The 19659-nt window shown below is 44.4% G+C and overlaps 1 protein-coding gene across 1 annotated transcript in view; it reads left to right on the top strand.

The window, feature by feature from the left end:
• The first annotated feature begins 3487 nt into the window (after positions 1-3487).
• Abhd3 (abhydrolase domain containing 3, phospholipase) overlaps positions 3488-19659 on the top strand; it is a 50268-nt gene continuing 34096 nt past the window's right edge. The window contains exons 1-3 of the mRNA XM_040757823.1: positions 3488-3701; positions 4070-4233; positions 5419-5601. Coding sequence (XP_040613757.1) covers positions 3540-3701; positions 4070-4233; positions 5419-5601 — 509 coding nt within the window. The 5' untranslated portion in view covers positions 3488-3539. The remainder of the gene's footprint in view (positions 3702-4069; positions 4234-5418; positions 5602-19659) is intronic.

The following is a 19659-nucleotide window of genomic DNA, read 5'->3' as shown; positions in this document are numbered from 1 at the left end:
TGCAAGATCTGGACCACCCAGGTCTACATAGTAAGTTTAAGGCCATCTGGGGCTACTTAACAAAAATTGTCAAAATAAATAAAAGGTTTTCAGTCTTCCTACTAGCAATACTCCCTTTTGTGTAATGTATGCCTTTACAATGAGTTTTAAGTTGTTTTTAAAAATAACTTTTAACTGTTCAAAAATGTTCATTGTGACACTTATAAACAAAGTAAAGCGTAATGGGGGAGACAGAAAAAAATGGTTCAGGAGTTAAGAGCACTTGCTGCTCTTGTAGAGGCCTGGAATTCACTTCCCAGCATCCACAGGTGAGGTAGCTCAGAAGTGCTCATAGTTAAATGCTCCCAAAGTTCCAGTAGCCTACACCTGCACATACATACGCGAGATAGAGAAGTAAGTCTGAAAAAGAAAACTGTAACAAAAAATACTTTCTTGCTGAGTTCCTTATTTTTGAATATTGACTGAAGAGTTGAAAGTTTTAACCTTAGAGATTTTATGTAGTATATTTGAATATGGTGTGCTACCTTTGAAACTCATGTGTAGGCGGAGTTTCTCTGAGTCTCTGCAGCAGGTCCCAAATAAATATCCAGAGATTTATTATTAATTATAACTGTTCAGCTGACAGTTCAAGCTGGCTACTAGCTAAGTCCTTTTTAAAAAAAGATTTATTTATTTATATTTTCTGAAAAGCTCTTTTTTTTTATTACTGAAAAAAACCATTCCCAACTTAAACATAAGCAAGTCTCCAGGTTAAATACGCTGAACTCCATCTGGTAGGATAGATTGCGTCCACCATGATTCAGTGCAAGCTCTCAGTCCTGCCATTGTGTGAATCCTTACAGGTCCAGCTTGGTTCTCCTCCAGTGTCCTCTCTTTGGAATTGTACCTGATTTTGTTACTGGTTTTCATGTGAAACTACTGAGGAACAGGACGATTTTGCTTTTGTTTCTTGGCCAGGAATTGCCTGATTCTGAGTCTTGAGAAAAGACATGCTGAGAAGCCAACTCAGGCGTATGATGCACCATGGCGGAGGAAAGGTGAAAAGGAGGCCTTGACCAGAAGAACATGATTCTAAAGATTTATTTTTATTTATTTATTATGCATATAGTGTTCTGCATGCATGCATGACTGTACTCCACAAGAGGGCACCAGATCTCACTACAGATGGTTGTGAGCCACCATGTGGTAGCTGGGAATTGAATTCAGGACCTATGGAAGAGCATCTGGTGGTGCTCTTAACCACTGAGCCATCTCTCCAGTCCACTAGCTAACTCTTACATTATCTATCCTCTTCACATAGCTGTACCTTCTTTCCACACAGCGTGTTTCTCTTGCTTCTCTCTTCATCTCTGGAGACTCCCGAGACTCTGCCCTTTTTGCTCAAAGTGCCTCTGTGTGGCTGTCCCACCTCTACCTCCTGCCTAGCTGTTGACCAGTTAGCTCTTTGATTAAAATAATCAGAAGGTGCCTTGGCAAAGACACAGCTTCATCATGCACAAAACAGTTCAGACTGAAGACTCCCACAAGTTCCAGGCCAGTCTGAACCACAAAGTTCCCTAGCCATGTTGCACAGCAAGACTTTATCTCACAAGAAACTGGCCAGGGTTGGGGGGGGGTCCTGATGTTGAGGTGGCACTCACTTAGGAGACTGAAACAGAGTGACCACGAGTTCTTAGGCCACCCAGGCAACACAGTGAGTTTCAGATCAATCTTGGCTATACGGTAGGACCTTATCTCAAAAAAAAGTGAGGGACTGGGAATGTGGCTCAGTGGTAGAGTGCTTGTAAGCATGAACAAACTCTGTTCTGATCCCCAGAAGCCCACAAAACTGGACTTGGTGTCAGTGCAACCCCTTAATCTCAACCTTTGGGAGACAGAGGCAAGAGAATCAATCACAAGTTCAAGGTCATTCTCAGCTCCACAGTGAGTTGGAGGCCAACCTGATATACATTAGACTTTAGACTGTCTAGACCAGTGGTTCTCAACCTTCCCAACACTGAGACCTTTGATACAGTTCCTCATGTTGCGGTGACCCCCAACCTTAAATTATTTCATTGCTACTTCATAAGTGTACTTTTGCTATTGTTATGAATTGTAATGTAAATACCTGATATGCAGAATATCTGATATGCCACTCCTGTGAAAGAAAGGATCAGTCAAAGGTGGGGGGTGGTGGTGGTGGTGCTTGCATCCTACAGGTTGAGAAATGGTGGTCTGAAGGAACAAAAACAATACAAAGCGAGAGCGAGAAATCCAGAGGACCTCGTTCAGTGAAAGTAACTGAATTATTCTGGTTACCAACCCCAACAAGATTCACTAAACAAATCAAAGGCAAATAAGCGCATCTCGTTTCCTGTCAAGTGAGAGATCGTGCTTTATAATCCTAACTGGTGACAACACTTTATTATTTCAAAATTATTATGTTCCCAACACGAAGAAGGGATGAGTGTGTGCAGGCATGGACGTGCTAGTTATCTTGGTGTGATCATTATAGATCACGCATGTACTGCCGTCTCACACTCTAATCCATAAAATACAACTACCATGTGCTGACATAAAAAAAAGCTAGGCATGTAGCTCATTGTAGAGTATCTGTCTATCAGCCCCAAGTCTTGGGTTCGAATCCTTGCACTGCATAAACTTGGTTTGGTGGTAATCCCAGTTTGGTTGATAATCCCAGCACTAGGAAGGTGAAAGCAGGAAGAGCCGAAGTTCAGGGTCACCCTTGGCTACACAGTGCGTTCAAGGCAAGCATGAGCTACATAAGACTGCCTTAAAAAAAAAAAAAACAAAAACGATACATTCAAACAAGCTGACATTTTTCGTAGTCTCATCAGCCCTTGCCTCCACTGTTTCCCTGTATATGCTTAGCCACCGTTGTTTCAACTTACAGACTTCTGTCACGTCGCCACAAACAAGCCTAAGAGAGCCTACTTCGAAAAATGCTTTCCCCGTGTGCATCCTGTGTAATCAGCCCGAATTGCCATACACCTGCGAGTTCACAGCATTAATCAACCACATGATTGAATCCTATTTCCGGCTCCTGACCTTTTCAAGACCCAGCTCTCAGATAATAGCCCTTGGCTATTTAAAAGGTTCACCGGGAGACTGAAAGTTGATGGGAGGTTTTTTTCCTTTGGATAGTTTCCCTAGGGACTCAAGCTCCTCCAGTGGGATGGAGGATTATCTCCCTGCGTAGTGCAAGCTCTCCTTCCGCGTCAACTTTGGAATCCGAAGCAAGTGCCTGCCTCCCGAGCTCAAGGTCACGGCGGCAGGTGGCGGCCGGGCCCATTTTCTTCTGCAAGGCTCACGTGCTTTCTCCCGGCTCTCGAGGGACACCCGGGGGTCCACGGCAGCGGGGCGTTCCAGCGCGCGTCTGGAAGGTTCCCGGGCGGGGCGGGGCGGGGCGGGGCGGGCCACGCCTCCCGGGCCGCCGTTGGCCGAGGCCGCGCTCCGCCCCGCAGGCGCCGCTCCCCTGCATCGCGGGTCCGGGCGCTCGGGCAGGACGGCCTCCGCCGCAGCTGCGCCGCGCTCGCGCCATGCAGCGCCTGGCCATGGACCTGCGGGTGCTGTCCCGGGAGCTGGCGCTCTACCTGGAGCACCAGGTCCGCGTCGGCTTCTTCGGCTCGGGCGTGGGCTTGTCGCTGATCCTGGGCTTCAGCGTCGCCTATGCCTGCTACTACCTGAGCAGCATTGCCAAGGTGAGCCGGGGGCGGGGGCGGTGGAGCGTGGAGGGCCCCGGGGCCCCGAGGGCGCGCGGACGACACTAGCCACCGGGTCTTCCCGGCGGTCCCTGCCCCGGTCCGGCCAGCATAGCTGCGGTACTTCGGGGAGGGCAACCCGGCGCTCAGTTCGTGTTTCCCCCGGGATGCAACTGAGCGCATCTTGGGACTGTTGTGATTGTGGCTTCTGGGCGTCAGTCTCCGGGGAGATGGAATCCGAGGGCTCGCGCGCGGCCTGCGGGTGGGGACATCGATAAATCTCTGGTTGCTGGTTGCTGGTTGCTGGTTTACGGTCGCCGCCGTAAACTTTGTTCTGGACCCCTCACCGATGCTGCTTCTCCCGGCAGAAACCCCAGTTAGTGACTGGAGGCAAGAATTTCGGCCGCTTCCTCCAGGACCACTGTCCCGTGGTTACAGAAACCTATTACCCGACAGTATGGTGCTGGGAGAGCCGAGGACAGACACTGCTAAGACCCTTCATCACTGCCAAGCCCCTGGTGCAGTACAGGAAGTAAGTGGCTGTCTGTTTGAGACATACCTTCCAGATCACAGGTTTTAAGTCCTGCTGCCAGTTCTACATCTGTGGCTAACAAAAGAAGCAGAACTTAAGAGAAGAAAATAGGAGGGATGCCCTGCCTACCCACCTCCCTCCAGCTGCAGGGAAATATTCAGGTGTCGATCTTCCCCGCCTTTTTTTCTTTTCTCATCCTAATGTAAATGGGCAGAATGGAAGCCCTAGCTTATTTCTGGGATGTGAGAAGCGATTCGTTTTGGGGGAGGGGGTACTGTTTTCAAATTTGTCCTTGAGAACCTAGGCACCTTGATGAGATGGACTAATTATTCAGGTGTTGTCGATCCTAGCACAGGGGCGAGACTGTCAATCGCTTCAGGTTTTGTGTGTCTCCCCACAAAAGAGCTCATAGTAACAATCACATGGGTTTTTGAGGATAATGTTTTGAGGTGTTGTAGATGTGGGTGGGAACATATTTAGCCAGGAGATTTAAATGGTGTCTATTAGCAATTTCCCTGAGTCATCTGGTCTTTTTGGAGTTCCTTTCCTCTCTGTTGGGCCCATAGATGCTACATGAGAAGTCATTTAGGAAGCAAACTTTGCAGGGTACTCAGTGAGGGATGCATTATCGAATCAGAGAGTTGTAGCATAGAACAAGTCAGCACCGGAACCAAGCAGAGTTCCATGTTGATATCTGTATGACCTCAATCAATAGGGGTTAAATGCTATGCATTTGAGAGTAATAAGGAAATGACTAACATAAATTTATGAAGGGTTGTATGTGTGTGTGCAGGGGCTTACCACACTCCCACCCAAATATTTGAAGTTCTTTAAAATTTATTCTTTTTAAGTTCATTCAAAAATAATAATTTATTGGTTCTTTGATAATTTTGTTCATGTATATAATGTATTTTGACCAAGTTCACATAGACACACCCCAATTACTCTAATTTTTCCCCTTCTGAAATTCATTTTTTACCTCTTACCTGTTATTGGGACTGCTGGAAATATGGAATTAATCTTCATAATATTTTTGTAATGAAAGAAAGTGGCTTATAGTTATCTATATGTGAATGTAGGTAAGTTATTTTGATATGACCAGAAAATGTCATATTTATAGAATGAAAACACCGAGATGCAATGTAAAACGCTGCTCAGTCGTGCCTTTGGAACCCTTACTTTCAGTGAACTCATTAAGACAGCAGATGGAGGACAGATCTCACTGGACTGGTCTGATAACAATGACAGTTCCTGCTATGTGGATGCCAGCACCAGACCCACTATCTTGCTGTTACCTGGCCTCACCGGAACAAGCAAGGAATCCTACATCCTTCATATGATCCGTCTCAGTGAAGAGTTAGGATACAGGTACCTGGTTTTTCACCTAATTCTTACCGACATATGACTATTTCAGGCTGAGTGAGCGTGGCAGCACTAGGGAGACAGAAACAAGCAGATTGCCTCAAGTTCAAGACCAGCTTAATCTTTGTAGAGAGTTCCAGGCCATTAGGGTACCCTGCGTCCTTCCCAAATTTCCTTCAGGTGGTGGTGCACACCACCTTTAGTTCCAGCACTGGGGAGGTACAGTCAGGCAGATCTCTGAGCTTGAGGTCACCTGGTCTATAGAGCAAGTTCCAGGACAGTCAGGGCTACACAGAGAAACCCTGTCTCGAGGAAAAAAAAAAAAAAAAAGAAACAAAAATTTTTTTTCTTAGAGGTATGTTTCAAATACAGACATATTCATACTTCCTCATGTATTAAGAAATCTCCTAAATTATTACCTAACTCTGATTTCTCTTTTGTTTCCATTTCGTAACTGATCACCTCATAAGAAATGACTCTTAGCATATTACCATACAACACATTTAAGATAAATGAGAAATGGTATTAGAACACCTGAGCATTGCTAGCATCATGTCCCCACACGTGCTCCCACGCCTGAGACGTGGGAGACCCCTTGAGAGAGTGCAATGCAGAACAGCAGTTCCGAGTGGGAGACCCCGTGAGAGAGTGCAATGCAGAACAGCAGTTCCGAGTGGGAGACCCCGTGAGAGAGTGCAATGCAGAACAGCAGTTCCGAGCGAACAGTAAACGGGGGTGGGGGTGGGGGGGGTGGGGGTGGGGGGTGTCTCCTGTCACACTTTGATTTGGGGCCTTAGATTTGTTAATCTTATTCACCTGGCTTAGATCCAAGTGTGGAAATGTTCGGCTGTAGGTCATCCTCATTTTTCCACAGGCAATCAGTTCCTTTTTTGTCCACCTGAATTTGCAGGTGCACATGACTGCTGGCCAGCTGATACCATAGCATTTTTAAACAACCATTATTCAACTTGGCCACTAGGCACAATTTAATTTTTCCAAGTGACTTGGCAGCTTTACATTTCAGATTCAGCTCTGGAGTCTTAAAGCAAGGCTGTTATGAAAGGTACTGTTTTTTGGTGTGATGTTCTTCTTTAGCTGAGGGTAATATTGTGTGACTTGTGTTTAGAGTCAACTCTTTTTTTTTTCTAAACTGGAAATACTCATTTGTATGACACTTCGTTATAAAGAGGGAAATATCATAGTAGAAAATTCTGTTTTAACAAATTAGTTCTGATCTTTTACAGACAAAGCCTATTATGTCCATAAAGTGGCATTCTCTCAGAAGCTCAAAGTATTCTAGACTTGGAGTTTGCTAAGAAGTATAAGGGACCCACGATTATTCCGTTTAAACAGCATCCACTTAGACTGAAACATGTTTCTAATATACATCTAAAACTTGGTCATGCTAAAAATGTAGGGATCTATAAAGCCACTGCCCAATTTTGAGACAGGATCTCATATAGCCCAGGCTAACATCAGAGTCACTATATAGTCAAAATGTAGGGAAGGCTTGTGCTAGGAATTATGAGGGGACACAAAGAATCCAAAAACTTGAACTTTCTGGGGACCTTGTGAGGAGAAGACTGGGCCAATTCTTTATCAGCAGCTTAAAGAACCAGCTAAGGATGGCCTTGAACTTTTGGTCCTCCTGCTCAACCTCAGAGAGTTACGATTACATATTTGTCATTACTCTGGGTTCATGAGGCCATGGAGACCTATCCCATGGTGTACTTCAGCCTGAGTGTGAAGTTTTCTGGGCTAGATCAGACTGGCCTTGGCAGGAAGGAGGAGGAAGAGAAAGACAATTGTCAGTCCTCTCTCCGGTGACCTTGGGACTTAGAGTCTCTGCCCTGGCTGAGTAAATGACTCGGTCACTTAGTGCCTGCCCAGCATACAGAAGAACATGAGTTCGGATCCTCAGAATCCACATGAAAAGCCGAGCACAGGTAGTAAGAGAGGTGGATTAGCAATTATGAGCACCTGCTGCTCTTGCAGGGGACAGACTTAATACCCAGCACCGCATGGCAGCTCACCACTGTCTAGTTCCAGACTCTTCTGACCTGAATGGGCACCAGGCATGCAACATGATATGCATACATATATGCAAACAAACCCTCATACACATAAAATAAAAATCATTAAAAAAAAAAAAAGCTGAACAGTGAGATAATTGCCGGTATCCCAGCACTGGGAAAAAATGGAGGAAGTTAAGTCCTGAAACTCATAGGTCAACCATTTCACCCAGACTGATGAGCTTCAGGTCCACTTAGAGACCTTTTTTTGAAAAGCTAAAGCAGATAGTGACTGGGGAAAGACCCCACATCAACTTCTTTCCTCCACATACGTGACCCACATGTACCCACCCATACCAACAAGAACATGCAACACATACACAAGCACAAAGAAATCCTGAGTTTTACAAATAGCGCCTTGAGCTGGGTGGTGGCGGTGGTGGTGGCGGTGGTGGCGGCGGTGGTGGCGGTGGTGCACACCTTTAATCCCAGCACTCAGGAGGCAGAGGCAGGCGATTCTCTGTGAGTTTGAGGCCAACCTGGTCTACAGAGCAAGTTACAGGACAGGCTCCAAATCTACACAGAAAAACCCTGTCTTGAAACACAAACCAACAAACAAAAAACAAATAGAGCCTTGAGAAGAAAAAATTGAAGCCTCTGACCTAAGTCAGAGAGGCTGTATCTGTTCACTTTTATCACTTAACAACATGTCCGCCCCCCCCACAAAAGGTTAGCAGTTTAAAATAACCATTCTGTCCAGTCCTAGGGACTGGCAGTTTGGGTTAAGGTCACAAAATTCAGTCTTAGCCAGGGTTATTTGTGCGTATGTGGTTAGCTGTTACGAAGGCTACATGCTTGGGGACCTTGGGACCACTCTGCTGTCACGATGCCTCATCTACCCTCAGGCTCACTCTGTTCTTTGGGTGGAAGAGACTTTACTGAATGTAAAAGCAGAAGCTGTCAGGGCCTCTAAGGCCCAAACTTAGAACTCCCACATTATTACTTTTGTATTCTACTGGCCAAAGCAGGGCAAATGAGAGTCACCCCAGAGTCCCGAGCAGGGCTTGCAGGCGACTACAGAAAGGACAGGTAGTCTCAAAACCACTGAAGTAAAATGTAAATCTGAAAGCTTGACCGAAGGCTGTTCTTCATCCTGAGGAGGCAAAAAGGAGCTGAGCTGTTGGGGGTGGGGGGCCAGGATGACAGGGCTTGAGGAAGGCTTTGTAACGTGGACTTTAGGATTCAACCTGGACTCTCACGTTGGGACTGCCACATGCAGAGTGATCCTAGCAGTTGACTGGATCGCCGCATCAAGGCTCCCTCTTTTATGCCGGGGGATTTAGGTGGGGTGTATACAGCACTTGTCCACACACAGAAGGCCTTTAGAAAAGTTTGTCTTCTTTCTGTCATCCTCTAGTCGAATCAGAATAGGAGCTTTTTATAAGTTAGAAGCACAAGGCACATCACATCTCCTTTCAGGGGCGCGTGGGCATCTTGTAGTGTCTCCTTACAGAGTTTTGTGGACAGAGATAAGCATCCATGTGATACAGAGGACTCAGCTCCACGCGTGTGAAAACGGAAGACTTGGGGGAGAGAGGGGACAGGGCCAGGTTCTGAGTTCTGTCAGGTCCTCGGGGAACTGGTGGTGTCTGATAAGACACTGAGGCACGAGAGAGAATCCAACCCTGGCTTGTGGATGAATGAAAATGAAGGGCTTCTGGTTGATGTAAACACAACGCTTTCCACTCTCTCAAAATCAATGATTGACGGGAAGGAAACTAGGCCAAAGTTGATATAAGATAATTATGAGCAAAGGTGTTCTAACTAGGGCAAAGGTAAATAGGCTTGGATAGAGAATATTTGACCTGCTTACAGTGACCATCTTCACAGCACTATGGTTGCAAAAACGCCCTTCTGGAGGAGATTATTGCTGAGCCAGATAAATTCTTTCCAATTTTATCAATCTGTTGGGACAAATGTTTCCTGGAGGGCGTATGAAATAAGGAAGGTCTCAAGGCCACAAGTAGGTTGAGAGCAAAGCATCCCATGGGAAAAGTACTAGGTAAAGGCTAGTTCCCTCTAATAACAAAAAGGGCTTTTTCTTTGAGACAGAGTCTCACTTTGTAGCCTAAGCTAGACTACAACTCGGTGTGTACTCGAGGCTGCCTCAGTTGCCCACGTGCTACAAGTAATCGGTAGGCTCCACAGGCATTATCTTCTTCTTTCTCTTCCTCCTCTTCCTCTTCTCCCTCTTCTAGGATTTATTTATTGTTATTTCATGTGCATTTGTGTTTTACTTATATGTGTGTCTGTGTGAGGGTTTCGGGTACCCAGAAACTGGAGTTACAGATGGTCGTGAGCTACAATGTGGACACTCTGAGCCAAACCTGGGTCCTCTGGAAGAGCAGCCGGTGCCTATAACTGCTGAGCCATCGCTCCAGCTCCCATGCTGGCTTCTTTAAAAAAAATCGCAGTTTAGTAGCTGGGGAAATGGCTCAGGTGACAAAGACCATTTAAGACCATTTGCCATGCAAGCATGAGGACCTGAGTTGGAAACCCTCAGAACCTTGTTTTAAAACAAACAAAAAAAGCCATCTGTCACAGGTATAGCACAGGTGTCTGTAATCCATTGCACCAGAGGTTGTCTTTTGGCCTCCACATGCACACTGTGACACACACACACACACACACACACACACACTCACTCACTCACTCACACACACAATTTCTGTTTGTGACATACATACCTATAGTCTGCTCAGCAGACTGAGGCAGGATGGTCACGTGAGCCCAGGGGTTTGGGGCCCAGCCTGAACAACATAATGAAACACTCATCAAGAAAATGAAGTTTGCAGGGCGGTGGTGGCACACGCCTTTAATCCCAGCACTCGGGAGGCAGAGGCAGGGAATCTCTGTGAGTTCGAGACCAAGCCTGGTCTACAGAGTGAGTTCCAGGACAGGCTCCAAAACAATACAGAGAAACCCTGTCTCGAAAAAACCAAAACCAAAAAACAATATTAAGAAAATGAAGTTTTTAAAAAGCATAATAAAAGAAACCAACATGTAGTAGCAGAGCCTAATAGGAAGTATTTTGTACCTAAATAATATCCTGTTTTTTTTAAAGTCCTTTTTCCATTCTCTGAATTGATTTCCTGGACTACAACACACACAAGGGGAAAACAGTGATTCTGACTATATCTGGTTCAGCTTCTACCTTGGTCTTTTCAGTCATTTATCATTATGCTCCACCCCGGTTAATGCTAAAGAGTGACCCATCCAGAATTATGTAATAACAAGCTCATTGAAATCTGGGTCAGTCATTAAGTCTTTCGGCGCTGTGCAGTATCAGAGCTTATATTCCCCAGGAACCTATAGTCTAGTTGAAGTGACAGCATATGCAGAAACAGGGAAGTGTGCATTCTATAGGCCCAGAATTGGCTGCAACCGACAGAAAACCCAACTAACAAAGGCTCCAACAAAATTCAGATTGCGCTGAGAGGAATGTCGGTGTAAGAGCGCTTGGCTCAGCATATATGAGGCCCTAGGATGGATCCTCAGCCCCAAAGTGGGGTAAAAGTAAGTCACAAATGCCTTTGTCCTAAAGTCCAGGAGACAGTCACAGAGTCCAGGCATTGTGTATGTGTGATGCATATGTGTATAAGCATTATAGAGCTCAGAGGAACTCTTTAGTTCTGTTGTGAAGCAGGGTCTCTCACTGGTCAAGAGGTTGGCAAATAGACAAGGCCAACTGGCCAGTGATCCCCAAGAAGCTGCCTGTCTCTGTATCATCAGTGCTGGAATTACAAATGCGCCCTGTCACCACACAGCATCCTGTTTGTTTATGCATGTGGGTGTTTTGCCTATGTTTGTGTGCCATGGGCATGCCTGGACCCTGTAGAGGCCACCAGACAGATGTCAGATCCCTGGGGATTAGAGTTACAGACAGTTGTGAGCTGCCACATGGGTTCTGGGAATTGAACCCTCAGCCTCTGGAAGAGCAGCTGGTGCTCTTAACCATCTCCCCAGCCCCACTTGCAATGTTATAGAATGGGTTCTGGGGCTCAAACTCAAGTCCTTACTGTACAGAATGAGCCATTTCCCCAATCCAGACTTAGTTGTCGTTTGAGTTTGTTTTTGTTGTTGTTGTTTTAGTGTGTGTGTGTGTGTGTGTATGTGGCCAATGAACACTTTAACTCTATGGCATGTATATGATGTACATATGTGTAGATACAAATGTGCTCACCCATGTGTGCACATGCGGAAGCTAGAAGTTGACATAGGGTGTTTTACTCTGTCACTCTCCATATCTCTTCCGTTTTCTTTCTTCTTGTGGGGGGCAGGAAAGGTTTCTCACTGGACCTGGAGCTTACCACTTTAGCTAGCTAGACTAGCTTGGTGAACAAGCCTCTGGGCTCCACCCGCCTTTCTCTGTGTCACCCCCACATACACTGGGCTTACAGGTGTTTTCTGTTGTGCCTGGCTTTTGTATAGGACTCTGAACTCAGGTCCTCATGCTTGCACAGTGAGGACTTCACCACTGAGCCATCTCCCCAACCCCATCACTTCAGCTCCAGTACCCAGGGCGACACAAGGAGAGTAGAAAACACGATCATGCTTTAAGGGTGCACACACACACACACACACTCACACACACACACACACTCACACACACAAGGGTTGAGGGCTGAGGATCAATTTAGTGCTAGTGTGAGGCCCTGGATGTGGTCCATTTAGCGCTACTATGCTTGCTTAGCATGTGTACAGCCCAGGATGTGGTCTCCAGAAACCTCCCCCAAATGGATTATTGTTATCATCTGATGTCCTTGGGGGTGGCCAGCGCAGGAGCCAAGCATACACTTGGTAAGGCTGACAGGGAAAGGAGAGAGACAGGGAAGTTGAGTCAGAAGAAAGGGAGGGCATCTTTCTTAATTTTTTTGAGAATTTTTCAACCTTAAGATTTGCAGTTTGAAACATATTTCACTACTTTTCTCCTACTTAGAGAAAGCACTATTTTGTTAAGTGGTCTTACAGCACAGTGACCTTTCAGTCACCTCGGAACCCACTGATTGGCAGCAAGGAAAGTGACTCATTTGAGAAATGGTTTAAATAAGGCTAAAATTTCACTGCTTTTCTGTTTGAAGTTTTATGTAGGGGTGTGGTAACCAAGATATCACAGGTCCCAATGATATGTTACATTTCTAGCATCATTAGCGGTACCTTGGGACAATCTGTAGATTCCTCCAAGGGAGGAAGAATGAAGAAAACCAAGTTAAGGAAAATGGAGCTGTTGAAGCAAAAGTTTGTTCCTCCCCCATTTTAGATTAGAAACTATTTTAAGTTAACATCAGAAACTTCTTATCTTGATAATTTACTTTTTGTAATAACATTTTCCAAGTGTGAAAAATGAGATAACTTATTGTTCTTGAGACTAGCTAGGGCAAGCATATTAGAAAAATTTAGGTTGTCTAATGATAGACTAGAAAAATAATTGTGGTAGATACTGACCAATGATCCCATTATTAGTCTACTCTCAAATACTCCTCAAAAATAAGGGTGTATCTTAGTGGCCAAGTACTTGCCCAGCATGCCCAAGGCTTTGCTTCCATTCCCAACACACATACACACACAGAAGTAACCTCAAACCTTCCAGGGTCAGAGTTCTTTTATAAGAGTTAGCATGCCCATCAGATGTACTCGTACTCTGTGTTCAGAACTCCCATCCTCCTTAGAGAGACTTGAATGTTACTAGTTTAGATAACAAAGATGGAATGGTAAGCTGGACCAGGAAATTGCCACTGGGTTAGACACTGCTTGTGCTTCCAGAAACATCTTTTTCTGATCTCCCTGCTCTTCCCCTTTTTGTTTTGCACAGGATACATTCTTCCTCCTAGAATTCATTATGTGTAGTCTACAAAGAACATTAACTGGTCCCTCACCAAGAACATACATTTAGAAAGTGTTGTTCTTGGGGTCTATGGGAGTGAATGAGGGCCACTATCTGGCTTCTGGAAGAACTTAGTCATTCTAGAAGGGCCAGGTAGCAGTAAGATGTGTTGGGTAGCCTATTGCCTAAGAAAGCCTAGAGTAAGCTGCCTGGCCAGGCAGTGAGTGAGCCAACAGAAAGGGTGTGCTTGATGAGTCAGGGAAGCTGCTGGCTTCTTTATCAACCTACAATCCATGCTTCTTGCCATGCCTGTGATGCTGCTCTGCTGTTACCTATGAGCACTCAGCTTACTGGGCTACATATTTAGTTGACAGAATATATGTAAAAAGAATAGAGACCTGGACTGGAATGTATTGAATTGTCATGCAGTATCATCTGCTAGTTTGTACAATCATGTCAGTTGTAAATGAAAATTTCAAATTAACTTTGTTGATTGATTGCCAGTAATAAATTCCTTACTATGCACTATACATAATCTTATTTCATATACACCTAATTCCAAGACATGTTTTATTTGAGCCAGAGTCTCATTATGTAGCCCATGTATCTTAAGATTCATCACATAGCACAGGATGGCCTTGAATTTACCAAGCTACATTAATGACTTGGTAATAGTTTAACCAAAATTATACACCTACTATGTAACAAGATCAAGATTGAGCTTCCTGCCTTTGCTACAGATAATTGTGTGGTTTCTGCTAAACTGTTTGGAATGTTATTAGTTCTTGGTGAGCCCTAACAACTTCATTTTTGATGCACTTGTTATATAGCCCAGGCTGACCTTGAGTTCTCTTAGTAGCTGTTATTGGGCTTAGATTCCTGATGTTCCTTCCTTTCACCATCCACATGAAACTCCTTTGATAACTTTTTATATCCTTGAATGTCTAGCTGCTCAGTTCATGGCAAGTAACTCTTCAAATGCCATAAATATTGTTTGCTGAGATCATGCAGGGCTGGAGAGATGGCTCAGGAGTGAGTTCTGAGTGTTTGCTGCTCTCTAGAGGGCCCCAGTTCAGTTCCCAGCACTCATGTCAGGCAGCTCACATTGTAGGTGACAAAGGATGTTATAACAAGAAATGCGGGTGTTTAACTAGAAGTGAATAGAGAGTCATGGTAATCCTGGGCGTCAGGAGCAGCTCACTCTTGCCTGGTTTTTTATTTCACTGTAATCAGGGAACCTTTTCTGTCAGCCTTTGCTTTAAGTCCCTGAACCTGCTCTGCTCCTCTTCTTGTTTCTGCTTGGAAGCCTTGTCTTCATCGTCTGTCTCCTTGACCTGCTTCTAGTAGGCCAGGGCTTTTTTTGTTAACCTTTGTGGTCTAACAGTGTACCTGTCCCTTCACTGACACGGCATTATGAAGGGACAGGTACACTGTTAGACCACAAAGGTTAAAAAAAAAAAAAAAGCCCTGGCCTACTAGAAGCATCTCTCCAGCTCTTTAACTGGAATTTTAGTCCTTTTATATTTAATGTAATTAATGAATATGGTAGATTTAAGTAATACTATTTATAATTCATTTTCTGTTTAAATTTCTATTACTTCGGGCTTTCTCTAATATATAAATTTGTATATTTTGTCAAATTTGGAAAGTTTGGGGTTATTAGTTCATCAATTTTTCTTTATTCTTCCTGTCTTTTCTTTCTGGAGTCTCAATTACATATATAGCAAGTATTTTGAAACTAGGTTTTTTTGTTTGTTTGCTTGTAGACAAGATCTCACTGTGTAGCCCTGGTTATATTGCTATATCGACCAGGATGATCTGGCCTTGAACTCACAGAGATATGCTGGCAGCCTCTGCCTCCTGAGTGCTAGGGCATGTTCCAGCACGCCTGCTTCTTTTTATATTAAACCAATGACTGAGGTTCTATTTGTTATGATGCTAGGGAAATAAACTTGGACTTGTGCTTGCTAAGTACTCACTTAGCTATATCCTCAACCTCTCTTAGAATTTCCATTTTTAAAAGATTTTTTTATCTTTGTTTTGTACGTATGTCCATGTACCATGTGTGTGCCTGATGCCTGAGGAGGCCAGAAGATGGCTTCAGATATCCCAGAACTATAGTTACAGACGGCTGTGCTCCACCATGTGGGTGCTGGGAACTGAACCCAGGTCCTCTGAAAGAGCAGCAGTGCCCCACTTGTGAACTTCATAGATTAAGTTTCTAGTCTCCTAATACCTCACAATTAAATTAAATTCCCACACACGAGCCCTTGGGGGGCACATGCGAGCCATGTGAAACTGTGGTTAGCATATTCTCCTGTTACAGAAAGTTCCAAATACCAGATTTCCTTTTTAAGACTCATTGTTTTAAGTGTGTGTCTGCATACATGTGTGCAGGTGCCCATGGAGGCCAGAGAGCATCATGCCCACTGCAGCTGGGATTGCAGGTGGTTGTAATCTGCCTGAAGTGGGTGCTGGGAACTAAACCCAAGACCTCTGCCCAGGCACTATGAGCTCTTAACACTGAGGTTAGCTTCTGCATTTGTTATATTCCCATTGCTGAATAAAACACCTTGGCCTAGGCAACTTAACAAAAGAAAGCATTTGACCGAGCTTAGTTCCAGAGGGTTAACATCCGTGGTGTCGAACAGCTGAGAGCTCACAGCTTAAAACCACAAGCAGGAGGCAGAGAGCACACTGGGAGTTGCTGCAGAATGCTTGTTTATATTGTAAATTCATGTCTCTGCCTAAGACACCTTGAGATTGCTTTAATAAAGAGCCTAGATGGTCCCAGCAGACCCAGAGCAAGTCAGATGTACCATACTGATATGAGCCAAGCACTGTGTGGTAGATTTAAAAATATGGAATTCCAAAAGCTAGTTGGGAAAAAGCCTAAGCTAAGGTCAAGCTTTCATAATTAATTATAGTCTCTGGGTCATTATTTGTGGGCTGGTGGTCCAAAGATTGTCTGACAAGAAAGCTTGCTTTAGGAAATGACATGAGTCTTCTGAAATCTGTGTCTCACCCCCCAGTGACACACTTCTTCTGACAAGGTCACACCTCCTGATCCTTCCTGAAGAGTTCCACATACTAAGGACCATTCAAACACATGAACCTGTGGAGGTCATTCTCATTCACACCTCCTGATCCTTCCTGAAGAGTTCCACATACTAAGGACCATTCAAACACATGAACCTGTGGAGGTCATTCTCATTCACACCTCCTGATCCTTCCTGAAGAGTTCCACATACTAAGGACCATTCAAACACATGAACCTGTGGAGGTCATTCTCATTCACACCTCCTGATCCTTCCTGAAGAGTTCCACATACTAAGGACCATTCAAACACATGAACCTGTGGAGGTCATTCTCATTCACACCTCCTGATCCTTCCTGAAGAGTTCCACATACTAAGGACCATTCAAACACATGAACCTGTGGAGGTCATTCTCATTCACACCTCCTGATCCTTCCTGAAGAGTTCCACATACTAAGGACCATTCAAACACATGAACCTGTGGAGGTCATTCTCATTCACACCTCCTGATCCTTCCTGAAGAGTTCCACATACTAAGGACCATTCAAACACATGAACCTGTGGAGGTCATTCTCATTCACACCTCCACACCGACTCTCAGCCCACTTCCTCCCATCTGTGCTCATTTGTTATGTCTGTCTTTGAGAAGAAGAGAATTAAATGGTTAAAAAATGCAGGAAGACCATTGAGCAGTCCCATTTTTTTAATGTGTACACCATTTAAAGTCATTTGAACAAATGGGGAAAATTGTTTGGAGAGTGCTAATTAACAGGGGCTTGTCACCACCTCTCTCACCAGCTGGTGAGAGAGAGGACAGCCTGCCTGGGCAGGTTCCTCATTCCTCTTTACCCTTCTGCCCACGCCCAAACTAGAAGGAGACAGCTGTGACAAAGAAGGAGAGATCAGATCAGTTTCCTCTCTAACAGGAGTCCCGAGCGTTGATCCTCTTTCTTTGGCTGCCTGGGGAAAGGCTCACATGCCCAGTCTGCAGCCTCGAGACCAGTCCCAGGTGCATAGGTTGCTTTTGCATGCATTTGCAAACCATGGTTTCCTCTCCCCTCTATAGCTTGGTGGCCTTCTCACACTGCAGGCATGTGACATCTTACTCCAGAAGCCATTTGAATCTGTCCTTAATGTTCGATCCCTGAAGCAGTTCTTGTTAACTAGGAACTTCAGACTCACGGTCACACGTGTGACTTAGGTGCTTATGCAAGTGATTCTTAGTGGCCAATTTACAAGGCCACTTACTTACGTCTAGTCTGTCTTGCTATTCTTTTGTGGGTTGGAGGGAGGTAAAGGAAAGCCAGGCAAACCTTGCAGTGGTAGCGCACACCTTTAATCCCAGCACTCTGGAGACAGAACAGGGGGATCTCTGTGAGTTCAAGGTCAGCCTGGTCTACGGTGACTTCCAGGACAGGTTCCAAAGCTACGCAGAGAAACCCTGTCTGAAAAACCAAAAAAAAAAAAAATAATAATAATTAATTGATTGATTAAATAAAAATAAATCCAGATGTAGTAGAATGTGCCTGTCAGTCCAGCTAGTTGGGAGGCTGAGGGGCTGAGGCAGAGAGGGTGACTTCAGCCTGGGAAATGTAGGAGATCCCACTCTTAAAACAAAAGGACAAACAATCAGTGGAGAAAGCCTCATTGTATGACCCTAGCTGGCCTGGAACTTTCTATGTAGACCAAGCTGCCCTCCGCCTCCAAGTGCTGGGTTAATGGCTTGTGCCACCTCACCCGGCTATGATGTAATATTTCTGTGTTTTCTCTAATTATATTTCTGTGCTAGTGCATACATGTGTGCATGTGGATGTACTGTGGCCGCATGTACGCCTTTGTGCATATGCACATAGAGCCTCAGTTACTATTCACCTTGTTCTTTGAGACTGTTTCCCACTCACCTGAGACTACCTGTGTCTGCCTCCACAGCACTGGCGTTACAAGTGTGCTCTGTTACACTGTCTGATTTATGTGGGTTTTACTAGACGAAACCATCTCTTTAGCCTGATTTCTGAGATTTTGTTTTTAACCATTTATTCCCTTTTAGCTAGACCTAAAATTTCTGTAGATAACACTTCAGATGCAAAAAGCAATGACAGAATAAATAGATAAATAAATAAATAAGTTAATAACCAGATCTAAACCACCACATTCAATGGAGGTGGTGTACCTTGAATCCTAACACCAGAATTGAGCATGACCTATAGGGTCAGCAGCTCATCCCTGCTCTGAACCCTCACAAAGGTCACAGCACCCCAAAAGACGAAACTTGGAATCTTTTTGTTGTTTTTGTTTTTCAAGATAGGGCTTTTCTGTAGCTTTGGAGCCCATCCTGGAATGCGCCCTATAGACCAGGCTGGCCTTGAACTCACAGAGATCTACCTGCCTCTGCCTCTGGAGTACTGGGATTAAATGCAAAACATAGAATCTTTCCTGGGCTTGATTGCATAGATAAACAGACAAAAGCAAAATGAATTTTAATTGGCATGAATATATATATATATACACATATATATACTAACTAAATCCATAAGAACCTATATAGGTATGAGTCAAGATTTTTTTTACCAAGAAATGTTCATATATAATGTATATAATTGTTAACTGAAAGTTGAGCGGGAGCTACATATTTTAACACTAAGTAGTAGTATATTGGTGGTTCATGCCACTATATCAAGCATTTGTAGTACTGCCAGTGGTAATGTTTTTACCTCTTATAAAACTCTGGTCTTGGAACTGGTAAGATGGCTAAGGAACTGTGCTTGACACCAAACCTGATGACATACATAATTTCCATCCCCAGGACCCACATGGCAGAAGGAAAGGACAGATTTGTCATCTAATTCCCATACTTATATCATGGCAAATGCATACTCACATATACATACATACATACATACATATATACATACATACATACATACATACATGTAAGATGTTTTTAAAAATGTAAAGACCTAGAGAGATGACTTAGCAGTCAGGAGTACTTGTTGCTCTTGCCGAAGACCAGAGTTCTGTTCCCAGCATCCACATGACAACTTACAACCACCTGTAGTCCTGCCCCAAGGAATCTGATTCCCTTGTCTTGCCCCCAAAGGCACCCACATTCACGTGCACATTCCCAAGCAGAT

Source organism: Mesocricetus auratus, unplaced genomic scaffold (assembly GCF_017639785.1).
Source record: "Mesocricetus auratus isolate SY011 unplaced genomic scaffold, BCM_Maur_2.0 Super-Scaffold_100015, whole genome shotgun sequence".
Classification (NCBI taxonomy): domain Eukaryota; kingdom Metazoa; phylum Chordata; class Mammalia; order Rodentia; family Cricetidae; genus Mesocricetus; species Mesocricetus auratus.
Note: the sequence above shows the minus strand (reverse complement) of the source record. Positions and strands in the feature narration are given on the sequence as shown.